The sequence below is a fragment of the Macrotis lagotis genome, chromosome 4 (genome assembly GCF_037893015.1).
Source record: "Macrotis lagotis isolate mMagLag1 chromosome 4, bilby.v1.9.chrom.fasta, whole genome shotgun sequence".
NCBI classification, from domain to species: domain Eukaryota; kingdom Metazoa; phylum Chordata; class Mammalia; order Peramelemorphia; family Peramelidae; genus Macrotis; species Macrotis lagotis.
Window position 1 is genome coordinate 175,384,022 of NC_133661.1, and position 27,122 is coordinate 175,411,143.

The following is a 27,122-nucleotide window of genomic DNA, read 5'->3' on the forward strand; positions in this document are numbered from 1 at the left end:
CACATGCCTTGTTTTAACTTTGTCCTCTTTTTATTTTCGTATCTCCCTACAATTTAATATAGGTGTTAGTCGTAATTGAAGTTAACTGAACACTTATTATAATCAAAACTTATATGTGAAATATTTACCCTTGCTATGCTTCTTGTGGTCCTGTTACACTTTTTACAATTATGAAGTTTTGTAGGGAAGAGGCTGAGAAGGGAAACTTTCCCACTTACGTTTATTTGCAGTTTACTTACACTGGATATAAGTCAATGGATTACTTAATACTTAATTGTCCATTAGAATTCAAACCAAGTTTTTACAATTATTTTGATTTTCTTTGTTCATTTGTCTTTCTAAAATATAGGAATACTCTGAAGATAGTAACTCAGAACCAAATGTGGATTTGGAAAATCAGTACTACAATTCCAAAGCATTGAAGGAAGATGATCCAAAAGCAGCATTAAGCAGTTTCCAGAAGGTACTTTATAAAACTACTGTTATTAGCTTCTTAGTTGTTTGTGAATATAGGCACATAATTTATACATAAATAAATTCTGTTTTGCAACATATGTGAAAAATCTTTAAAATATTTATCAATACTATATTATTCTGTAACCACAATAAAACAGTTCAGACAAATTTGCATTTTAAATACTTAACAAAAATTTAATAAGGGCTATCTTACTTTTTGTTAATGATACAGCAGCTTTCTACCAAGTCTGTTTCAGGTAGACGTCCCAAAATACTGAGAATCTGAGCATTATCCATTTTTTCAACCTCTTCATAGAATTAGTCATATTAGTCTTTAGTCTTCATAGTCATAGAATTAAAACTGAAAGATTCCTCAAAGACTTGATAGTCCAAATCCTCATTTTATAGTTGAGGATATTGAGGCCCAAGAAGGTTTAATGAGTTGCCCAAAGTCACACAGGTAGTGTCATAACAGATTTAGAGGAGCGGTTTCCTGACCCTTTTGGCTATACTCCAATCTACTCTTTATAATTTTAATTTATCACACACTACATCATAATATCTTAATTTAATATTACAGAGGACTTTAAGTGATCATGTAGGCCAAGAGTTCATGACCTTAGATGGGGTAGGGTTATCTTTATTATTTCTTAGCTGATAACCATTAACTACTGTCTGAAATTTGGCATTTCCTTCAGTTTTGAATTTTTAAAAAATATTCTGATGAGGGATTTATAAGCTTTACTAGACCACTAGGGGACTTTATGGCATAAAAATGATTTAAAACTCTGATTTTACAACATCCATCTCACTTAATGGATGATAAAATTTAGACCAAGAGAAACTAAATACCCAGATGAAGGGCACAAAAACAAAGCTTCAGAGAGCCAGGATTTGAATCTTACATCCTCTGCTTTGAAATCCAAAGTTTCTTCCAAGATATTAAATTATATCACAGAGGTACAGTTTTAGAAATTCCATTTGGGGAATTCATGCAGAAACTTATTCAGAGTTAATACAGTAGTAGATTAATCTTTCTTTGCTTTTTCATAAAAGAATTTTAAAGCAAATTTTTTTTGCTTTCATATTTCTAGCAAGTCTTTATATTGTTGAGGCCAAAAACAATAGAATTCCTACATTAGTGATTTTCATACCCTAAATGTTACCATGATACAGTATATTAAAAATGAATTGAAGAAAATGTCTTTTTTCTTTCAGGTTTTGGAGCTTGAAGGTGAAAAAGGAGAATGGGGATTTAAAGCACTGAAACAGATGATTAAAATAAACTTCAAGTTGGTAAGAATTATTGGGAGGCATAAAAATAATTTTATTGTACAGATAGACTTTAATTATCTTGCCATTTCATTCAGGTTGACATTACAATGCAGTATTATTTTTCTAGACAGTAATACTTTACATTTACAAAGAGCTTCTTAAAAACAGCCTTGTTAATTTGCATCATTCCTAAATTACATATAAAGAAACTAAGAGTGAGAGGCTTAACCTATTTGCCCACAGTCATATGACTTTTAAGAATCAAAACCAGAATAAAGATCTGATCATCTGATGCCAAGTCCAGTACTCTTTCTACGCAATACTCACTTTGACATTTTAGTAATATGATTACAATTCATTCTTTTCAATGAAATCCTACATTACTCACATGTTCATAAATTTGTCAGATAAAGGATCATAATAGATCTGGAAAGGTGACCCCAAGAGATTATCCAGTCCAGAAATCACCTTATTTTGCCATACACACACACACACACACACACACACACACACACACACACACACACACAAACACACGTGTGTGTGTACATATACATATATACCCACATATAAATAAAATATTCATATATAATTGTATATATGTGTACAAAATACATACTTATACAAACACACATACAGAATATATACTGAGAAATATTAATGCATTCTTTATGTTATCTATTTAACTTTATCATAATCTAAATCAGGGGCTATCCAGTGTGACCTACAGGGCAATTTTCTGCAACCTATCTATGGGTTTACTAAATGCTTTAGTGATTGAAACTGAGCTACCACAAAGCTCTCACTAAAATGACAAATCAAAATATATTGTCCATCGTTTTGATAAAAAAAAAAAACTTTTAAAAGTAAGGTTGGACAGCCCTGATTTAGATAATAAACATTTATCATCCTCTTGGTTTTTTTTCCTGTGTGTACATTTTTTAATAGAATTGTGTCCTGTTTAGACACTTCTAGTATGCTATCCATAAACAGAAACAACTAGAAGATGCATCTCCTTTTCCTTTTATTCTTCTTCCTCTCCTTCTTTCAAAAAATATTTTGATAATTAATTTCTACTTTAATTGCTTTCCTTTGTAATTCATGCATTTTATTTTTACATTGTTTAGAGGAGTCCATAGGTTTCGTTCAACTTCCAAAATGGATACGTCACACAAAAATAGTCAAGAACCCCTACTCTAAAGGGAATCCTTCAATTCAGACTGTGTTTTAGAACTTTTTCATAAAAAAGGAAAATACCTTTAACTGTTATTTATCTTCCTATTTTATACCTTACCTGGTCTTAATAATCATAGTGCTATAAAGAAACTATCTTATAACTTTCCAAAATTCTTGCAGTATTTTGATATATCCAGAGGAAATAGCTTTTTGAAAGAGAAGCGAGGGAAGTTAATATCATTGGTTAATTCCTCACTTCTGAGTAAAAGAAAATTTAATGGCATTTATTTTCAGAAATGTAAAATTGATTTGGTTTAACTATAAAGAAATTTACTATTTAAAGATATTAGAATGAGTAATCTCTAAATGAACTTTACATTTTGGAAGGATAAGAAAAGCATAATAATATCTGTTTATATATATCTACCCTTTGATGTGTAGAGGTCAAGAAAGTAAAGCATTCTAAAAGCAGGAAAAATGGGGATAATGTGACAAGAATTAACTCTTCAAGTTACCCTACATTTTTGAAGGATCCTACATAATCTGAAGTGTTCAGAGATTTCCCCCTTACTGAAAAGATATACTCCTGCCAAAAAAAATTTCACCAAAATTCCAACGATTAATTTCTTTAGTTATTAAAGATATTTAATTCTTGAAGTATCCTGTAAAGACTTGGCCTATGAGTTCATTGGTATAAAGAACTCCAAATAAATAAACTCTTCATCAATGCAAGTTGGTACTGTCTTTGCTCTTCTCAGAGCATTTGAGAAGTTGTGACTTAGCCAAGGCCACATATGTATTAGAGGCAGGACTTGAACACAGGTCCTAACTCAGAACTTCTCCATCACAACTTGCCACTTTTCAGAGCCGTCAAATGTGATCTAAATGGTTCTGGGTGTTATATTAACCAAAGATTAATCAGCTGTTATCAAATAAATAAATACCAAGTAAGATTAAAACTTTTTTGGGCATTGAAACAGATGTGAAGTTCGGGCATCCTTCATCCCATTTCTTCTACTTTATGGTTTTCATGAGGGTGGTAAACTTGTAGCAAAGACTGTTATCAATGTGTAGAGGAAAATTTAGAACTATTAATGAAGAGCTTTTTTTCCCATGTGCATTGAATGGTGCTGAAATTTCCCTGATAATTATGATAGTTTTAAGAAGTTGGGCTTCTACTAAGTATTATGAGAGGCATTAATTTGGGACTTTTGTTCCAAACTTTTGAACTTAACCATTATTTTTAATTTTGAGAGTTCTTTTTGTATTATTTATGCCTGTTAACATAATAGAAATATACATGTTTTAAAGAATAGAATCTAAAATTTAGAATACTATCAAGTTTTCACCATTTTTATTTTGAAATCTAGTTGCATAATTTGATTTAATGACTCAAGTATGTATCATTTATTTTTATAATTCTAATTGATCATGCATTTCTCTAAAGTATTTGATTTGCATAATTACTTGTACTCTTATATTTTAAAAAATAAGTAAAATGCACCTTTTAAAATTATCCAGAGTATTTTTAAACATAATCTCATTTCTTTTTCTCCACAGACAAACTATCCAGAAATGATGAATAGATATAAGCAACTATTGACCTACATTCGGAGTGCAGTCACAAGGAATTATTCTGAAAAGTCTATTAACTCTATTCTTGATTATATCTCTACTTCCAAACAGGTTAGATTCAGTTGTTGTTTTTTTATCTTTGTACTCACCTACATGTCCATTTTTTCCAGTAGAATTTATACATTTTAAAAAATTATCTAAACTTAGAGACATCACTCAACTATATTAATTGATTAAATTCAACAGTTTTTAAGCATCACTGTGTACAAGGGCATTGTATTGGGCTCTTGGGAGGTACAAAGAGCAAATAAGACTTTCATCCCTTTCTTATGGAGTTTATAGACTATTAGATTCCTTCAATAAACAAATTAACTGCCCACTTTGTGCTAAGCACTTGTAATAGAAAAAACAGAAATTGAACAGTATCCTCCCTCAAGGAGCTTACATTTTATTGAATGAGACAAAGATTAAATTAAAAAATAAATACAAAGTGTGGCAAAAAGTGAATAAATAGAAGGATGTAACATACAGCAGTAATACAAAGGGTGAAAGTAGAGTACACTGTGAAAGTCAATGAATTGCCATCCTTTGGGCAGAAAGAATCTTGGAGGAGGTGGTCTTGTAGTTGAGTTTTTAAAGACTTTTCTAGAGATAGTGACTTTAACAAAGGTAGAAAAAAGAGAGAGAGAGCACAGGTAAGAGGAGAAAAAAGAATCTAATTTAGTAGAGTATGGTAAATATGGAGAGCAATTTTTGTGGTATCCAGCTTTCCATGATCCCATTTGGAGTTTTCTTCTCTAACTCATTTTTGCAGATGAGGGACTAAGACAAATAGGATTAGTGACTTGCCCAGGGTCACACAACTAGAAAGTGTCTGAGGCTAGATTTGCACTTGGAAAGAATAGTCTTCCAGATTCCAGGTCTGGCACTTTTAATCTGCTGTACCATCTAGCAACCCTCCCATGGAGAACAATAGTATGAGATAAAACTGGAAAGAGAGACATATTGGGCAGGACCCGAGTGCCAGACTTAGAAGTTTTAGTTTTAATTTTCTAGAAAGAAACCCTTATTGGTTGTCCTCTAAGACTCCTATACATTCCTTATTATTCTCAGGAATAAACCCTGAAATTTCCTCTTTTTTTTTCTTTTTAGTTGAAGTGATTATTTATGGTTAAAAGAGATGTTAGTATTTTAAAATGAAGGACAACAATAATGAACGATAGATTAAAGAAGAGAAAGGAAGCAGGAAAACAGTAAGAATACTACTGCCATAGTTTAGGAAAGATTTGGTGACATTACAAACTAGGAAGTGGCTATGTGAGAGCAAAGAAGATGGTATGTGTAAAAGATTTCACATAAAAATAATCCTATTAAGTAAAGTCAGGACTATCCAAATAGAACAATGCAGTTGTATTCACCTGCAAAGGACATATGGAAGATGGAAGCAAGGTTAAATAACCAAAGAGAAATACAAATCATGGAATGGCCTTATAAGGGTCATTTCAGCAATTCTAAACCTCAGAGTATGTTGTATTTGGTGATGACTAATAAGGGACCCAAGAGTTGAGGGAAAAAGGTATTGAAAGGAAAAAGATCAAAGAGAGGGATGGAGCCATTATTTTGGTTGAATAGGCACAATAGTAGTAAACAGGAGAAAAATTGTTTATTTCTCTGCCCAAAATAATGTTCTTTTTACTTGAAAGAACAAAACAAAAATGGTTAACACAGAGGCAAAAAAATCAAGATAAGGTAGATAGTAAAAGGGCATCTTAGGAGCCTTTAATGACTTCAAATCACTTGGCACAAATGAGCCACTATTTGTGATTTTTGCAGGACTAGAGAAGATAAAACTTATTTACAGTTTTCAAAAGTAAAGAGTAGTATTTACAAAAGATAAGGCCTGTCAGTTTGATTTCCATTTCTAGCTGTACTCCAGAATGTTGAGATATTTAAACATCTAAAAAATGAAGTAGGTATCACCATGAACTGGCAGAATTTCATCAGCAATAGGCCATAGCAGACTAACCTCATTTCCTTTTTGATGGTTGGATCAAATGAATATTGCCATGGTGTACTTGTAGACAAAATGGCATGATGTAAAACTAGTAGTAGCATGACTGGATTTACAGACTATGCATTCTTGAATTGTTGTCAATTTGGAGGGAAACCTTAAATACAATTTCCCAAGGATTTCCTGTTCTGTTTAACATTTCCAATGACTTGGTAGATAAAAATGATTTGTTTGTAAAATTTCCAAGTGACACAGCCAGTAGGGATAGCTAACACATTGAATTTCACAATAAGACTCTAAAAAGATCTTGATAGGTTAGAACAGTTGATAGTCACCTAGTTTAACTCACTCATTTTATTGTTAAGGAAACCAAAGTCCAGAGGAGGTTAATTGCTTCAGAAAAACAGTTTTATGATATTATTACACCATAGTGTTACCTAAGTACTAGGAAAGCTAATGCAACAACATTCAGAATGAGTGGAATGATAGTCATGCAGTACTCTGTTCTGATCAGATAGCATTTGGAATATTATGTTCCATTTTGAATGCCATTTTAAAATTGGAATGAATTTAGATAATTGTGATCAAGATGGTAATTAGCTTGAGATCCTGTCATAAATATGAAGGTGACTTGACAGAACTAGGAGTATGAAAATGTTACACTTAGAAATAAGCAACCTAATTGGGGAGACAAAATATTACTGTTCAAATATTTGAAGAGTAATCCTGTGAAAGCAGAATTAGAATCATTTCTGCTCGACCCCAGAGTTCCAAACTAGGGTCAAGGGGTAGATTTGCAAATGGGCAGATTAAGAATTGATACAAGAAAACACCTGCTGACAAGGAAATGTTTGAAAAGTAAAATGAGATAGCTTTGGAAGGAGCAGGTTCCTCCTTATTAAAGTTCTTTAAGGAAAGTTTGGATCACCTTGTTGGGAATGCTGAAGGAATTCTTATTGAGGGTTTGGGTTGTCCTCTGATGTGCCTTCTAAATCTGAAATTCTCAGTTTGGATTTGATGTTTAGTTCTGGTTGCAATTTAAGGTGAGTGAGGCTATTTTTCTTTTTCTTTTGCTCTAAGCAAAATAGCCTTAAATTTTACTTAATTAACTCTGTTCTTTGTTTTGTGTTGCAGTGAATCTATTTATAATATTTTGGGGTAGAGAAAGTTAATTGACTTTGAAAGGAGAGAACTACGTGTGTTTACCTATATGTGTATTGTTACATGTTGGATTTTAGTGACATTTCCAGTCTTTTTGCCTCTACCACCATTGACTTCTTAATCTTGATTTAAATCTGACCAGACATGAAATTCAGGATCATATGCAGTAGCAATAAAGATTTCTTCTGACATGAAAACAACCAGTTCCTTTTGGGGATGGGGAGAAATTAAACTGGTAAATTAATAGACTTTGCCTGGCAGAGGTCCTGCTTTCCCATTCAGTAGAGAGCTCTCTGCAGCTCTAGTGCTATATTACCTTTTTCATTCTCTCTTATTAAGTATTGTTGTTTTGTAAGGGCTATCTCAATTTTCTTATCTTTACCCAAGCAATTAAAAAATATGTGGTAGGGACAGAAGATGAATGTTTTATTGATATGATACAAACTATATAGTAATATATATTGTTTAGTTCAACTCACAGCTTCATTATAGGTGAAATAAAGCTTTTAAGTGATTGTCCTGGAGACATAAGTATCTTTTGTGACAAATAAGTGCTTTCCAAATTGCAAGCAACCCATTTTAATGAAACAAGGTCTTGAAATCTAAAATAATTCATAAATTGAAGGCTACTTGCACATAAATTTCATTAGTTTTTACTATCTTTAAACAGACATTCAATAAGATACAGAATACTGTATCTTTTGTGTATTAAAATTCAAAAATGCACTTTTAGTTTGTTCAGATTAACTTTATTAACAGGTATAAATTTGCTGTTTACAATTATAGAATTCTGATTTTTTATGTCAGATGGATTTACTGCAGGAATTCTATGAAACAACACTGGAAGCTCTGAAAGACGCTAAGAATGATAGGCTGTGGTTTAAGACAAACACAAAGGTAATATTTAAAGTTAATTGTTTTGTGCATTATATATCCTAAAGATATAAATCTCTAATTTCAAAATTTACAAATTAAATGGTTTAAAGATTTTGCTTTCTTACAGCTTGGAAAATTATATCTAGAACGAGAAGAATATGGAAAGCTTCAAAAAATTTTGCGCCAGTTGCATCAGTCATGCCAGGTAGCATCCACCATTTTCTCTTTCCATATATAGAAATGCGTGGGTGTGGGTATGGGGTGTCTATTTACATAAAAGAATTTTAATAAGCCCAAGAAATAACTACATTTTCCAGAACAAAAACAGTAATGCACAGGTTAAAAATATTTTATGTTGCTGAGTTTCCTAAAAGAAGTAGAAATTTTAAAAATAAGTACTCCCACCTTGGAAACAAAGGAAAGATCAAATTTATGCCATGGTTTCTTATACATCACTAAAAATAATGCATTTAAAAATTGAGTTATAAATTTAGTTTTACTTGTCTACATAATATTAATGTTTATTTAATCTCATATAAATGTAACCCCAAAACTACTTACTTTGGAGATAAATATTTGGAATTCAGTTCTGAAGGATTGCATAATACAGAATCCTTAATCCACATTCATGGATCTGAATTTAAGAACCTTCTAATTAAAAGGAAATTTGTCCCATTATTTTGTAATATGGCAGTAAATTAGTGTATAATTAAAGTAGCCAAACCTCATATGCTGAAGAGATAAATTTTGTAGACTGATGATAAAAGTTGCTAGATACAGACTTTGTATGGATTTATTTTGCTTTATATCAGTTTATTATAGAAGGTTCTATTTCAAACCAAGTAAAGGGGAATCAGTGACGAATAGCAATGGCATTAAAAACATAAAACAGAAAATAATTTGTAAATTTAAAGCATAGGTTAATGTTACATTTCCCCCCCCCACCTTTATTTGTTAAGCCAGAATTCAAGTTTCATTTGAGAGTAGAATCTGTTTGAGAACTTGAACATTTTTCTCCATTTGTTCTCTTAGCATGTGTTCATATAGGTTAGAATTCTTATCAAAGCTACCTTATTTTTACCTACTTCATAAGCTCTTCTAGGGACTTTTTAATATTTTTTCAGTAATATCTGCATTATCTTCTGTGAAGAGAAAAGGAAAAACCTATTAGGAGAAAAAAAGATTGGGCAATTAGACCACTTGTTAAACCTCTCATCTATCATTTTTTCAGATTTTTTTCATAATGACACAAAAATTATTTACTTTGCTTCTTACCTATTCAGTGTTCAGAAAGGCTATTTGTTCAAATTTCAAAGTTACCACAGACTTGGAGAGGCTCATCAGAGTTGAGGAGAGCAATGTAGATCTGCTTATAGGAATTATCTTATTGAGTGCTAGAACAAAAGCTGCAAAAAAAAAGTGTAAAAGCACCTCTGGTGAAATTTTTGCATTTATTTCAAAGTATCAATCCAAAAACAAGTTTTGTGCATTATAAATACCATTCTAGTACTTGGTGTTGTGTTGTGATTATGATGTGGATGCAATTACATCATAACTTAAATGTGCATATATCTTTTTGCTCTTCATTTATTAGGCTCATTGTGATTCAGCTGACAGTTTCAGTCTGCATCTTCTAAAAGTCTTTTAGATAGAGAACAAAGATACTAAAATAAAATACCAAAACTTTCCCCAGAAAGGAATTGTTATCCTAAAATAATAATAAATATTGGTTTTTGAATATCTAACTCTTGATCAAATGATTCTTTTAATGTTCTTCATGGACATTATTTTGAAAAATATTGATGTACTGATATAAATGCACAACCTAAATATTCTTTCCTACGTATAATTCTCCTTTGCAGCTGTAGTAAAGAATTCTCTTCACAGGTACCTCAAAGTTGACAATTGTATAGACAGGTTCCCTTCTTTACAAATGACTAGTAGCTATAAAGAGGATAGAATATTATGTATCTGAATCATCACATTCTAAATTGAAATTTGCAGAGCATTTCTTACAGCTACAATATTATATAAAGGAAGGATTAAATTCCATGCCTAGTTTACATAGATAGTAATAGTGTATTTTGGCTAATTTATAGACTAAAAGAGGTTTTTAATGGTCTAACTTGGGAAACCAAACATCTATAGCAAGTTCTGAAGGGAAATATTTCTGAGCATCAAATGACAGGCTTAAAAATAAACATTGGATGTTTGTGTTGTGTGTGTGTTTTTTTCAATTAAGTTTGTCGCACTAAAAATATTCTCCTTCCTAGACGGATGATGGAGAAGATGACCTTAAAAAGGGTACACAATTATTGGAAATTTATGCGCTAGAAATTCAAATGTATACAGCACAGAAAAATAACAAAAAACTTAAAGCATTGTATGAACAGTCACTGCACATCAAATCAGCCATCCCCCATCCACTGATCATGGGTGTCATTAGAGGTAAGTAGGAAAGGGTCTTTTGATTCTTTATTGTTTTTCCAATTATATGTAAAGATACATTTTTCTCCTTTTACAGCAAGAATCCAATATAAGTTTTATATATATATATATATACAACTATGTTAAAAAATATTTCCATATTAGTCATCTTGTGAAAAAATATATGGGGGAAACTATAAGAGGGGATAAAATATAAACAAATTTTAAAAATGAAAATATAATGCTTTGCATTCATATTCCATAGTTCTTTCTCTGGATGTGGATGGTATTTTCTATCACAAGTCTTTTAGAATAGTCTTTGCAAATTGGAAATTGAGTGAATGTCCATCAATTGAGGAATGGCTTAACAAACTGTGGGTGTGTGGGTGTGGGTGTGGGTGTGTGATGGAACATTATTGTTCTATTAGAAACCAGGAGGGATGGGGATTTAGGGAAGCCTGGAAGGATTCGATTTGCATGAACTGATGCTGAGCAAGATGAGCAGAACCAGAACATTGTACACCCTAACAGCAACATGGGGGCGATGGTCAACCTTAATGGACTTGCTCATTCCATTAGTGAAACAATCAGGCACAATTTGGGGGTATCTGTGATGGAGAATACCATCTATATCCAGAGAAAGAATTGTGGGGTTTGAACAAAGACTATTACCTTTAATTAAAAAAACAAGCTTACTATGTAATTTTGCTATCTCTTATACTTTATTTTTCTTCCTTAAGGATATGATTTCTCTATCATCACATTCAACTTAGATCAGTGTATACCATGGACACATTGTAAAGACTAACAGACTGGGGGGGGGGAGCGAGATTGGGGGAAAATTGTAAAATTCAAAATTAATGTTTAAAAAGAAGTCTGCATTTTACTGCTGAGTAGAGCTAATCTCATAATTATATTTATCCTTCATTTTTGAAGAAGACCACATTATCAGGGAGGTGATACCATGACAAGCACATGAATTGGATTTGAGTGAGGGGGTGCTGTGCTAAGTCACCAGTCTCATTTTCTCCTCCAGTGCCATCTGAAGCCAGCAACCAGATATGAATCAGAATGACTGGAAATGACCCTGGAAGCAAGGCAGTCAGTGTTAAATGACTTGCCCAAGGTCAAGTGTCTGAGGCTGGATTTGAACTGTCTTCTTGACTCCAAATCAGTGCTCTATCCATTGCGTCACCTAGCTTCCAAATCATCACATAGTATTATTTTTAACATGTACAGTGTTTTCCTAGTTATGCTCACTTTACTCAGGATCAGCTCTTGTAAGTCTTTCCTGGCTTTTCTAAAGTCCACCCCATCTTGAATTTCTTATATAATAGCACTCCATATTCATATACCACCACAGTTTGTTCACCATTCCCCAGCTGCTGGACATCTCCTCAATTTCCAATTCTTAGCACTACAGAAAAAATCATTTTTGTACATGTAGGTTTTTTTCTCCTTTTTCATGATCTCTTTGGGATATAGACCTAGTAGTGGTATTACTGAATCAAAGGATATGCATGGTTTTATTGCTCTTTGGACATAGTTCCAAATTGTTCTCCAAAGTGATTAGATCCCTTCACAACTCCACCAACCATATATTGTTTTCCTAGTTTTCCCACATTTCTCTTCAACATTGATCATTTTCCTTTTTTTGTCTTTGTAGCCAGTCTGATAGGTGTGAGGTGTACCTGAGTTGTTTTAATTTGCATTTCTCTAATGTGATGATTTAGAACACTTTTCTTATGACTATAGATAGCTTTAATTTCTTCATATGAAAATTGACTATTCATATCCTTTGATCATTTCTCAAATAGGGACTGACTGGAATTCTTATAAATTTAATTTAGTTCTCTTGTATATTTTAGAAGTAAGTCCTTTATCAGAAATGCTAGTTATAAAAATTGTTTCCCATTTTTCTGCATTCCTTCTAATGTTAGTTCCATAATTTTATTTGTGTCAAAACTTTCTAATTTAATGTTATCAAAATTATCCATTTTGCATTCTATAATGTTCTCTATCTCTTGTTTGATCATAAACTCCTTTCCATGGATCTGACAAATAAACTTTTCTTTCATTTCTATTTGTCTTATGTATCACCTTTTTCGTTTAAATCCTGTACCCATTTTGATCTTAATCTTAGTATAGGTTTCTGCCACAGTGTTAGGAAAGAGTCTTTTGAAAGAGATAGAAAGGAGAACTATCAAAACTTTGAACATTAAATATAAGCAGCCAACTGGTCTGGTAGATTTTGCACAAGGCTTGGAATTAGAAATGACCTGAGTTCAAATCCAGCTTTAGACACTTACTAGCTATCTGAACCTGGGCAAGTAATTTAACCTCTGTTTGCATCAGTTTCCTTGTCTGTGAAATGAAGGCAGTAATAACCCTTATCTCCCAAAGTTCTTGTGGTTATCAAATGAAATAATAATAGTAAAGCCCTTGGAATAATACTTCAAACATAATAAGTGCTATAAAAATATTAGTTATTATAATATATAATTGGTAAATTTTTTCCTGACAGTAAATATATTCTGGCAATATATTGTTTATATACAGAAAAAACTGGCAGACCATGGTCACAAAGGGTCAGACAAGATTGACACAACCAAAACATACAATATACAATATATAGTTCATGGTCAATAAAATGGTTGGTTTCAAAATGAAATTCACTTTTACCACACAATGACTATATGAGAAATTGAAGATTCAAAGAAAACCCTTTTCTATTTAAGCTGCACATGAGTGGGCAAAGATTGCAAGCAAGTTGATCATTTCTTCTTGTCTGTTGCCTAAGGAAAAGATCTGTTTTATTGTTTAATTTAAAAAAATGAACACACCAGGAACAAACTATTGGACATTGAATTAAATGACCTTGTTAATATGAGACTGAATTCAGTCTTGTGAGTGTGTTTGTGTGTGTCTATATATATAGACACACACACACACACCTCATACATTCTCTTTCTATCCTTCACAGAATGTGGCGGTAAAATGCACCTAAGAGAAGGTGAATTTGAGAAGGCTCACACTGATTTTTTTGAAGCATTCAAGAATTATGATGAATCAGGGAGTCCCAGACGAACCACTTGCTTAAAATATTTGGTCTTAGCAAACATGCTAATGAAATCGGGAATAAATCCATTTGACTCTCAGGAGGTACGTTCACACTGTAGCATCTGTTGTCCTAAATGTCTCTTAGGAAAATAAATTACCATCACTTTAGTTATTACTATTTGTATATATTTAATATGTATTTTTATTTTATTTAGGCAAAGCCGTATAAAAATGATCCAGAGATTCTAGCGATGACGAATTTAGTAAGGTAAGATTTTGCCTCTGATTTTAAGAAATTTACTTAAAACAGTATGTTGAGAATTTAAAAAGAGTACTCTTAAAAATAACACTTTAAAAATCTTGACACTACAATTTTTATCTTTTGTGGTAATCTCAGTTTTGCAGTCATCTCCAATTGTTTAATCTTAGTTATGACAAAATAGCAATATTAAAATTTGTGAACCTCTTTTTCCCTTTAGAAATCAATAATCATGATAAAGTTCTGTCTGCACTCAACTTGATTTTAGTTTTGATATCCTCTGAGATAAATTTACTTTTATATATAATGTATATTATATATTACTTGTTATTAAGTGATGAACTAAGTGTCGATGCTTTTAAAGTTAGTGTTGCAAAGTGCATTGTCACATTACCTTTCTTCATCTAGAGATATTAGCTTATTCCCAAATCTGACCATGAATTGATTCAAAATGATATGCTTAAGTCTGCAAATTAGATGTCATAAATATCTCCTTTATTATACTATTTCATACACTCCCCCAAAAAACATTTTGTGGTGGAGAAAGAAATTTCTTTTCCACTTAATTCCTTCCTTTTCTTGTCTGACGCAGAGGTCTAAACTGTCAATCCATAAAGTAAAACACAATAGAAGGTAATTTATCCTTTACCAAGGTTGGCAGTTTTAACTTAAAAGATCATGTAGTTGTACATATGGAGAGGAGAGTCAGTCCTGCTTAAGCTATTTATTTCTTTTTTACTTTTTAAATTCAATTTCCCTCTCACTTTTCCTAGATTGAGTTCATTTGAGCTTAATCAAAAAGTGAACATGGTTGCACTTGGGAGCATTTCTTTGTTACTGCAATATATTTGTAGTCCTATGACAAAATGAATAGTTAGCCAGGATCTATAGGAGCTCCTTAAGTCTTTTTTCCAAAAGTACTTATTGAAAATTTGGCATTCTCATTATCTCTTTATGCAGTCATTTCTTTTTTTTCTGTTATGAACATACATACACACATGTATTAACATGCTCACTATTGTAATGTCATGCTTTTTAGCTTTTTCTCTTTTTCCACATTTAATTTTACCCTTGATTGTTATTTAAATTAAGATGTCTTTATTTGTAATTCAAAGAAGTTAAGAAACTTAGAAATTAATGAAGTTTGCTGCCTTGACTATAGCAATTCAGAACAAAATAATTTGGGAAAAGACAAGGCCAAAGAGAAAAGAAAGCTTCACTTTTATGAAAGTGACAAAGATTCATTAGGCCTTAGGTGACCCAGTGACTGACATTTCATTTTCTAATCTCTCTTCCCCACCCCTATTCACAGTCTCCTGATGCCTTAAAAATTGTTATGGTGCCTATGGATATTGCCAAGGAGACTAGTCAGTAGAGCTCCAAAGTTTTCAAGTAGCTACATTAGAGATAAAGGGGAATCTTTATATTTCCCAAGATCTATTATACTAGATTGTCCATCACAATTTACTAGTACAAGAAAGCAAATGGACAAAAGGGAAAAGGCCAAGTGAAAAGGATTATATAATGAGACTTTCCTTTTATAAATCAATCAGTAATGGAAGAACCTAAGATAATATGAAAAATCAAGAGGGGTCGTCTAGGTGGCCAGTGCCTCTGGTTTTATAGATGTGAAAACTCCTTCCACCATGCATCTTTTGTGGGGATGAGGGAGAGTTACAACTCCCTCCACAGCATCTTCATAGAGAATGTATCCATCATTATAAAGATGAGTTACAAGTTTTTTGATTTCTTAATACCAGTGTGTTAGTCAGGCATCCAGTTAATTCTTCTTTATTCTTTATTCTCTTTATTAAATAATCAGTCTGCTTCCATAGGGGTTATAAACATATTTTGGAAAAAACTCATCTTCATTTCAGAGAACAACTCAAGATCATTAAAAGCATTGGGAATTTTCCCCATATGGAATCTCATCTCTTTTTCTATTATGTGAAGAAGGATCATGGCCTTTCTTCAGTGTCTGTTCAAGAGAGCAAAAGAAAGATACGCACCCACATATGTATACACACACACATGTTGTTCAGTTTGATCAGTCATGTCCTTCTATTTGTGACCCAACCCATTTAAGATTGTGTGAAGAAAGATCATGATTCTTCTTCAGTGTCTGTTCAAGAGAGAGATGTGCACACACACACACACACACACACACACACACACACACACACAAAATCACATACATACTCATATGAACTAGTTCATTGGAGTTGCTATTAATTTCAATAATAGATTTTCTTCAGCCACTTTTTTTCCTTCTGTTTGGATTGATTAGGTAAACTCATGGGTGGTTTTTGGATTTAATCTAACATTCTTTTTAGAATTAGAAGACTTGATTTAGTGAAAATTTCATCTGCAAAGATAAGAACATTTGAAGGATTTTGCCATACATAAGAAATTTTTTCTCCATTTGTACTCTATTTAATATTACTAGATGCCTTTCAGTATAGAAGCAAGCATCTTTTGGAAGAGTACATCTTCCGGGGCAGCTAGGTGGCACCCCTGGAATAAAGAGGACTTGAGTTCAAATTTGACTTCAGCCACTTAATAATTGCCTAGTTGTGTGACCTTGGGCAAATCACTCTTAACCCCATTGCCTTAAATTAAAATTTAAATTTTTTTTAAAAGTATACATCTTGCTATTTTATGGTTGACTTGTTATCAGTGATTAATATATTATCCAGAAAAAGTTGTCTCAGTTGTTTTAGTTATCAGAAAATCTTATATAATGTTAATTAATACATGGAGGGCATCTTGAGAGTTTTGTTATGTTTTTTGCTTTTGCAAGGCAATGGGATTAAGTGGCTTGCCCAAGGCCACACAGCTAGGCAATTATTAAGTGTCTGAGGCCAGATTTAAACTCAGGTCCTCCTGACTCTAGGACCTGTGCTTTATCTACTGTGCCACCTAGCTGCCTGAGGAAGAGGGGTTAGATTTTTCAAGGCAATGGGATTAAGTGGCTTGCCCAAGGCCACGCTGCTAGGTAATTATTATGTGTCTGAGGTTGGATTTGAACCCAGGTACTCCTGACTCCAAGGCCGATGCTGTATTCACTGCGCCACCTAGTCGCCCCTGAGGAAGAGTTTTTAAGACCATTTTGCAGAACTAAAGCAAATGGCATTTTTATAATCAGTAAGAATAATGGAATCTGATATTTGCTGTATTTTTCAATATATTATGTGATTGTGCAGACATGGTCACATATTCCCTTTTCATATTTCCATCAAGTATAATCTTATGAAAATCCTCATCAAGATTTTATAGAGGTGAAAAAAAATGAGTAAATGAGTCAGTATTTGTTCATGTCCTCAATTATTAATTTTTAGTAGCAAGATAATCTGTGCTATTTTCCTCATCATTTATTGTCTCCTCTTTCATTATTTTATGAATCAGTCCCTTGATTGCTTCCATATTATCATCTCCAGGACTGATTTCTTCTCTGTTTACTTGGTCTGATCTAGTTATTTTTTATTTTTTGATTTCTTTAGTGCCATTACCAATTTATTACAAAGCATTCAAAGAATAGTTTTAAGATTATGAGTTTTTGTATCCGAGGTCATTGAAATTTCCCACATACAGTCTAACTTCTCTGCCTTCTGAGGTTGGACCTATTGAACATAAGCAGTACATATCCATAGTATAAAAATACTAGATTTTTTTCTTAAAGTTCTCTTGATATTTATGCTTCTGAGTAGTCTTAAAGCCTTTTGTCTTCTCTTATTTCTTAATATTCAACCATATTTTCCATTTTTTTTCCCACCATTTACCCCTAGTTTTCACATTTAAATCATTTAGGAAACCATTTTTAAGCACTTTAGCCTATACTAGATGGTGGGAATCTAGACACAGAAAAAAAAAATGAAAATAGTTCCTACTCCCAAGGAGTTTACATTCTAATGGGGAAAATAGGAATGCTCGTATAAGTAAATAAATAAAGAGAATAAATATAAATTATACAAAAGTAGTTAAAGACAAGGCAGTTTAGACAAGAGGATAATAACAGTTGGGAGGATCAGAAAAGGTTTCATGTTGAGGGTGGTTCTTCAGTGGCATCTTTAAGGAGTAGAAACAGTCACTGAGGTAGAGGAACAGAGAGTGTATTTCAGGTATGGAGAATGATCACTGCAGAGGAATTGAGACAAGAGAAGCTGGGAGTTTTTCTTAAGAAGAGAGAGGTGAGGACGGCTAGGTGGCGCAGTGGATAAAGCACCGGCCCTGGAGTCAGGAGTACCTGGGTTCAAATCCGGTCTCAGACACTTAATAATTACCTAGCTGTGTGGCCTTGGGCAAGCCACTTAACTCCGTTTGCCTTGCAACAACCTACCAAAAAATTTTTAAAAAATTAAAAAAAAGGAGAGGTGACTAGTTTGACTGAATCACAGAGGACAGGATTGAGTAATATACATGCTGAACCACATTACGAAGAACTTTAAAGGCTAAACATAGGAGTTTATGTATTATCCTTGAGGCAATAAGAGGTCAATAGAGTTGGTTGAGTTAATAATCTGCACTTAAGAAAAATCGTTTTGGATGGCCTAAAACATAGAGAGATATTTGAAGCAGATACACTTAAGGGACCATTATAGTAATCCAGGAGAGATAATGAGGGCCTGAACTGAAGTGGGGTTATTTTTTTTGTTTGTTTTTTTTGTTTTTTAGGTTTTTGCAAAGCAAACGGAGTTAAGTGGCTTGCCCAAGGGCACACAGCTAGGTAATTAATTAAGTGTCTGAGACGGGATTTGAACCCAGGTACTCCTGACTCCAGGGCCGGTGCTTTATCTACTACGCCACCTAGCTGCCCCCTTGAAGTGGGTTTTAATAGTGACTGTGTGAAAAGAGAAAAGGGTTTGGCTACAAAAAGATGTAATGGAGGTTGAAATAACATTATTTAACAGCTGAGTGTATATATGAAGAATCACTGATCTGCTTTTAGACCTGGTAAATTAGAAGAATAGTGTTGCCAATCGACTTGGTAAGGATATCCTTAGGATATTGAATTTGAATTGCCCATTAGGTACATGTGGTGATGTGAGACAGAAACTCAGGCAATTTACTGGACCTGGTTATATAGATACCTGAATCATCCAATAAAGATGATAATTAAATCTAAGGAAGCTGATCAGATCACAATCAGCAAGCATTATTTAAGTATTTACTGTATATCAGCCCTGTGCTCCAAAAGAAGACCAAATAGTTCCAGACCAAAGAGTGGCTATTGTAATAGGGGAGAGAATATATAAATAAAATGTATATATCAAGTATGAAAGTAGAAAGCATTAGCAGCTGTAGGGACCAGGAAGGTAGGTTTTGAGATGTCTTGAATGAATTAGGAAAATTAAAGGTTTTACCTCTAAAGGAATAAAGTACTCCATGAATGGGGTAGATCCAATAGAAAGGCAATAGAGTTAGTAAGTAATAGATAAACTATATAAAGAATCCGGTGAGGTTTGTGTATAGGGATGTGTGGACAAAAGTGAAATGTAAAAAAACTAGAAAAATAGAAATAAGGCAGGTTATTTGGAGCTTTAAATTTCAAACAGGAATTTATATTTGTTACTGGAAGCAATAGAGAGCCACTGGAGTTCTTTGATCTGGGGACAGAGTGGCCAGACCTATACCTTGGCAACCAAATAGAAAATGAATTGGAGTGGGGAGAGGTTCAAGCAATAGTATGAGGGAGATGTAATAAGAGCCTGAGCTAGAATTGTTGTATGAATGAAGAAAAGAGAACATATTCAAGATATGATGTAAAGGTAAAAATAAAGTATTTGGCAATTTCAGTATGTGGAGTAAGAGGGACTTTGACTTAGTGTAGGGTACAGGGACCAATGGTCAAAGCAATCTAGGGCTGAATTTCAGCAAAAGGATGAGTGATATGGAAAAGACACAACAGAGTTAAGAGTAGAGGACAGAGTAGAGTTGAATTGGCTAAAGAAAGGATCAAGATTGGAGTAGGAAGAAAGTAAAGTCAGAGAGGGTAATGACCTGAGAAAGTAGTGGCAGCAGGTAGGAAGAAATTAGAGGACATAATGAAGTTGAAGAAAAGGTTTGGAAGGGATGGAATGAGAAGAGCAGTGTCAACTTTAGATTAAAGTGAAATCTAGGATGAGACAACCCCTATATATTACTAAGATAGAATGAATAGGATTTAAGAATATTGAGAAATTGAAAGTTTAAGGAATTTTAAGGGAGCATCATTTAAGAATGTTGAAGTCACCTAATATGAGGGCAGAGGTTGGGAAGGAAAGATTGAAAGTCACAGTCTGAACTCTGAAGTGTAAAAAAAAAAGGAAGAATGGGAATAGGAGAAGGAGAGTAGTGATTCAGCAATTACTGTGATGGACTAGATAGCAATTTTTAATTGAATGGATATTCAATGAGGAGATGGTAGTAAAGAGAGCATCTGGAAATGGCAGGGAAGAGCAAGGAGTAGTCTTAACTCCCTTCAGGTCCATTGGTTAATGGGTAAAAGGAAGATAAGGCAAAGTGAGTTAAAAGGAACTACAATAAAAGCATGCAGAAGTTGGACAGGGATGCCATGTTGATGGGAAGGGACAAAGTCTTAAATCTCTAGTAGATGGAAGGAACATGAGAAAGACGTTTAAAATTTATTATGGAGTAGAAATTCTAGAATGAAGACAAAATATATAAGGTAATTTAAACATATAGTGGTTAGAGAGGAAAGAACCTTCATTTGTAAAGAGATCTAGAATAACTTCATAGAGAAAGTGGTGCTTAAGTTGGATATTGAAGGAAATGAAAAGTGACAGGTTCTATGGGGCATAAATGTAAAGGGGAATGTATTCAAATATCAGTGAGTATATATTAACCTGGTGTAGAGGATTTTGTCCTCTACATTTCTTCATAGAATTTCACTGTTTTCAATTAGTATGTCTTTTTTTTTTTTGCAAGGCAATGGGGTTAAGTGGCTTGCCCAAGGCCACACAGCTAAGTGTCTGAGGCCAGATTTGAACTCAGGTACTCCTGACTCCAGGGCCAGTGCTCTATCCACTGTGCCACCTAGCTGCCCCCTCAATTAGTATATCTTGATGAATAAACTATAGCTATCTTCGTAGTATTCTTTCTGCTTGTTTCCATCATAAATTCTGAAAGATAATAGCCTGCAGTGTTCCTTTTTGCCTTTTGACATATAATGAAACTAATTCTGTTATTTTAAATGTATTTTTCTAAAGATAAACTGGGAGCTACCCTTGCATTTAGCTGTAAATTTCTTATGGCTCTGGATTTTTTTGCAGAATTGTCAATATAAATGATTCAGTTCTTCTGAATCTGAGGGGATACTAGGCAAAAATTTCATATTTTAGAGTACCAGCAGTTAATGTTCTTATAAGGTATTAAAACTGCCATAGAAAGAGCGCAGACTCTAAAGTCAGGATCTAGGTTCAAGTTTCATTCTTATTAATATGTGTATGACCATGGACAAGTCACTTTAACTCCTTGGTCCTCTGTTTTCTCATCTTTAAATCCACAATCTTATATATCTTTATATACTTAAGTTTTCCCTGTGACATTCAGTTGGTTGATTGTTTCTTAGTAATATTCATTAGACTTCTAATCTTAGAATTTCAGTTGTGAAGAAAGAGAGTTCTTTTGTATGGAAGTGAACTGTGGAAGGAACCATCTAATTTAAGAGTGGGAAGAGATCTTAAAGTTCAGCTAGTCCAGTTTCATTATTTTATTCATTAAATTCCCTGAAGTCTAGAAGGTGTAGAATGTATTCACAGCTTACTTACATTTACTGAGGGACCTCAGTGGTCATCAATTCCAACTGCCTCTGTCCTATATTTGAGAAAACAATCTAAGAGAGTTTAAATTATTTGCCCATAATGACTGTTAGCATGGAAGCTGAGATTTGGACCAAGTTCTTCCAGTTCCAACTTTCAATGCTCTTTCTATTGAGATTCAAAAGTGTTAAATGACTTTGTTCATGGTTGGTTATTTTTTGTTGGCAAAATTCTGATTCATGACTCTTTCTCCTGACCTCCAAGTTTTAACTCTTTCCACTACATAATGCTGCCTGTGCTCACTGTTGTATTTGGGGCATCTAGTGACAAATTCATGAAATGGCATATATATACTTAGTTTACCCAATGATTTTTTTTGTGTGTGTTTCTTTTACAAGGCAGTGACTTAAGTGACTTGCCCAAGGTTACACAACTAAGTAATTACTAAGTGAGGCCGAATTTGAACTCAGATCCTCCTAGGAGCACTCTGGGAGTGCTCTGTTCACTGTACTACCCAGTTGCCCCTCCCAATAGATAACTGATCAGAAGATATAAACAAATAGTTCTCAGAAGAATAACTGCAAACCACATGGGCTTGAAAATGCTCCAAATCACTGTAGTATAAGAGATATGCATATTAAAGAAACCTGAAGTGTCTACAAATTGGCTAAAATGACAAAAAATGGCAGTATTCACTGTTGCAAAGGTTGTGTAAGGAGAGGCATAGTAATTCATAGTTGGTGAAGTTATGAAATGGTATAGCCATTTTGGACAGCAGTTTAGAATTACAAAATTAAAGTGACTAAAATGTCTATATCCTTTGAACCAGACTCTTTTATTGAGCTAATAACCCCAAGAAAGACATTGATAACAAAAAAGTGCCCAAAATATATATATCAGAATTTTTTTATGATAGCTAAATGAAAACAAAGGGAATGGCTAAATAAATTGTGATACGTGTAGTAGAATGCTGTAGAATATGCTGTAAGAAATGATGGGTGTGATGAATACAGAGAAGCTTAGAAAGATCTCAATGAACTAATGAAGAGTGAGGTAAACAGTCAAAAAATATATACACAATAACTAGAACAACACTGATTTTTTTGTTTATTTTTGAAACTACCTATAGATTGAATACAAATGAATATCATGTAATCCAACAATTAAAGACTAAGGGTTTGTAAACTGATGATGAGTGTCCAGTGGACTTAAATAGGCAAATGTCTAGACTAGGGTCCAGTGATCTTTTAACTCTACCACAGTATCATTTGAGAGGGCTTTATTTACTCTATATTCAGTTCGAACTTTTTGAGAAAAATTCAGTGAGGGCCTTACTTATTTTAATTTAAAATCTATTTTGGTTAAATAGATAAAACTTTGATCACATCTTTAACTGTTAGTTAAAAGCTTTATAGCTTTCTTTTTATTTGATTTTATGAACCCACAGAGATACAAATTTTTTAAAGATGATAACTTTATAACATCCACTACAGAAACCTTAAAATTTTTCATTAGATTTTTAAAAAGTAAGAATACATTTCCTCATTAAAATGTATATTTGTTTTTACTGCTCCCTAATTTTCCTATCCCATAATAATAGTTTCAAATGATGCATTTTGGATAAGTAAGAAAGTAATGCTTCCTAATTTTATCTTCCTAATCAGTTGGCAGCAGACTACAGGGAAAAAATTCCTGTTGAAGCACTTGAATCTGCTTTCCCTAAAATGAAGTTACATTGCGATCCAACAGATGGAAGTACTGCAGAGGTCGTGCAGAATGGCTGACGAATATGACATATGTATAAAGCAGACAGTGGTGCCATATCCAGAAGGTTGGCTTCTTCCTTCTCAGCACCTTTAGCAAACTTCAATGCAGTGCCTGACAGATCTGATAACAACAGTAGACACCACACACTTCAATAAACCGTGACTGTAAATAGGCTTTTGGCTCTCTTCAGAAAGGGACTCCATCACTGCTCTCTGCTTTGTACGTGTGTCCCATTTGGCAGCAATTTTTTATAATTGCTGCAATAATGTTCCATCATTCAGATCTCAGTGGAACTTCATGGTTAGGAGCAAGAGAATCAGATGTTTTACTTGAAAGGTTTTGGTAGCTGCTAATGGTTTCCTAGAAGATTAAAAATAAGACACTATACTTTCTGTCTAACTTTCACCAAGGGTGCATCCTTTTTTAAAAAGATTTAACTCCTATATCATAACAAATATGTATGAATCCTGAATTGCTTCAGTGATGACTATTGATTGATAAAAGTACAATCATAATTAAAAACATGAAATGTAAGAATGTGCTAAATACTAGTCCTAGTCAACTCTTAATTGTGGCTAAATAAAGTCTTCAAAGGTAATTTTAATAACTTGCAGCTAACAAAAATGAAAGAACATTTATTGATCCACTGTATAAGTAAAATCAAAATATTAGGGGAAAAAACTATTTCATTTACAGAAGGTTTGAAAAGATAGGCAGAGAATGTGTTTAAACTATAGAAATGTCCAATCCTTACATATCATATAGTCCAACACCCCCATTTTATAGATAAACTGAGGCACAGAGATACTAAGTCATTTGTCTACTGTTATGCATTTGTTTTTCTGGAAAATTCAGCCCTCCAGTTGCCAGTTTCAGTGTTGTTTTTCCATGTTACTATGATTGTTGTTTTTTTTCTTATATAAGTTAGAGAATCCAGTAACATAGGTCATGTCATAGTTGATAGAAAAGTTCTTTAGAGTTTCTGTTTTTGTGAATAATTTATTTACATTTGATGAGGTTAGAATTCAGCCTTTCCCCTCCCCCTTTTCTTTTAGTGCCTATCAGAATAATGACATCACTGAATTTGAGAAGATACTGAAAACAAATCACAGCAACATCATGGACGATCCCTTCATAAGGGAGCACATTGAAGGTATGTTCTCTGAGAAATGATGAATTGAACCTAGTTTTTGTGGTAGTCTAGAGTCATTTTGAAATCTGTGATTTAGGATTTTATATGGTATGTTTCTTGAGAAGATATATATTACTTAGCTATTTTTCTTGTATAATTACCATGTGAAATTAGTTGTTATTCCTTAACACTTAGAAATTTAAAGACTTTGTTAGCTACTTTATCAGCCTAAGGATAATCATAGATCTCTTATTCACTTTATGTTATCTTTAGAATTAGTCTTTATATTTTGATGCTTATTTTTCTTACTTATTATTGCATTAATTTTTAGAATACACATTTAAAAATGAACTAAAATAATACAAATTAACCTAAATATGCTATATACTTGAATAAACATTCTGTAACGCATAAGCCAGATATGCTAGTGAGTGAATTAAGTTTTAACGTTTCTGTTATTGCACCAGTATCCCACGTAGTTGTGGCACTTCTGGCTAGAATATAGATATTGAAGTTTTCTCCTTTATGGACACAGTTTCAGACTTTTGCCCATTAACAGGAGCAATTTTCCATGTGGTAGGCTTCTCTTATAAGGGTGCTTGTATATAGCTCAGCTTCACTAGGGAAACCCACAGCTGATTCCATGATGGTACATTAGTTTTCCACTTTTTCCTCCGTGTCCTTTCTGACTCCATTCATTCAAAGAGCATTTGTCAAGTGTTTGTTGTGTACTCAGATCTGTATTAAGGACTGTGGATAATACAAAAACTATAGGAGATAATCTCTTTCCTCACAGAATAAAGAGTCTGTTTTGCTTTTTTAAAAATTATGTATGCAGGGGCGGCTAGGTGGTGCAGTGGATAGAGCACCAGCCTTGGGGTCAGGAGTACCTGGTTTCAAATCTGACCTCAGACACTTAATAATTACCTAGCCTTTTGGCCTTGGGCAAGCCACTTAACCCCACTGCCTTGCAAAATCTAAAAAAAAAATATGTATGCAAATGGACATTAGATAGAAAGAGAGGATGTATGTGAAAATGGGGGGGGTGAAATTGGGAGATGAATAGAAGCAACATGTATAAGTGGAAACTCCTCAAGAAATATAATTTTCCACATCTAAGAAATGTGCATTTGTGGACTAAAATATTTTTACAAGAACATTAACATTTTTAGTTTTCAAACTAAAGAAATGGTTATTTTGAGAATGGTAAAAAAAGTAGTTTATTGTCTTGAAACAAAACTGCATACTGTCCCTATATAAAGATACTTATAATCTGTCCTTTTCCTTTTGTACTTAATGTTGATTTTGGTTTTTTATTTTTTTAACTTTTGTCTTTTCTTCCAGAGCTTTTGCGAAACATCAGAACACAAGTGCTTATAAAATTAATTAAGCCTTACACAAGAATACATATTCCTTTTATTTCTAAGGTACTTGCCATTAATAGGATCTATCATTTATTAATAGTTTGTAATTTTGAATGAAGCCTACATATCTTCAGGTTGAAAGACTACTCTATATTCATTAATCATCATAGTTATAGCATCTTATATAAATATATATCTACTTTAATTATACTATGAAATGGTACTTAAATGTTTCCTTGGCATAAAATTTTTAATGTAGAAAAGTTTTAAATTAATATGCTAGAAAAATTGAGTTTCTTAACAAAACTATTAATTATATACTAATTTGAAATACAGTAAGCTGTAGAAGATAAAAAGTAGAATTTATGAAGCTATATTTTTTATCAGGCTTCTGTTAAAACAGTTTTATAGGTCACAATGAAAAAACTTTCTCAGAAGTTTGCTAAAATTTCTATTAAGTTCTAGTAGATGAATTAAAACTATTTCATGATTTGCATGAAATCTAAAAGCAGTGAAATTAATCAGTGGAAACATAATGAGTCTTCTGTCTTAGGAATTAAACATAGATGTAGCTGATGTGGAGAGCTTACTGGTACAATGCATATTGGATAAGTAAGTACTTTTTCATTTCTATACAAAATCTTCATTGATATAGTTGTGAAATTTTTGTAAAAGTAAAAATTTTTGCTATAAGAGAATATCCTCTGATTAAAAACTGATGATTTCTTTAATGTTTATGTGTCTGTATTATTAATATCAGGTTAAATTAGAGAAATGGCTTTTAAATATTTTTGATATTTGAACTCTGAAAAACTTTAAATTGTTT

The 27,122-nt window shown here is 32.9% G+C and overlaps 1 protein-coding gene across 2 annotated transcripts in view; it reads left to right on the forward strand.

Moving 5' to 3' along the window:
• COPS2 (COP9 signalosome subunit 2) overlaps positions 1–27,122 on the forward strand; it is a 72,528-nt gene that overhangs the window by 28,890 nt on the left and 16,516 nt on the right. Inside the window, exons 2-12 of one of the 2 annotated variants that reach the window (XM_074234719.1) lie at positions 350–463; positions 1,675–1,752; positions 4,468–4,593; positions 8,441–8,551; positions 8,658–8,735; positions 10,804–10,978; positions 13,941–14,119; positions 14,233–14,285; positions 24,856–24,953; positions 26,277–26,359; positions 26,850–26,908. In XM_074234719.1, coding sequence (XP_074090820.1) covers positions 350–463; positions 1,675–1,752; positions 4,468–4,593; positions 8,441–8,551; positions 8,658–8,735; positions 10,804–10,978; positions 13,941–14,119; positions 14,233–14,285; positions 24,856–24,953; positions 26,277–26,359; positions 26,850–26,908 — 1,154 coding nt within the window. The remainder of the gene's footprint in view (positions 1–349; positions 464–1,674; positions 1,753–4,467; positions 4,594–8,440; positions 8,552–8,657; positions 8,736–10,803; positions 10,979–13,940; positions 14,120–14,232; positions 14,286–24,855; positions 24,954–26,276; positions 26,360–26,849; positions 26,909–27,122) is intronic. The other variant, XM_074234720.1, reaches the window with a different exon arrangement.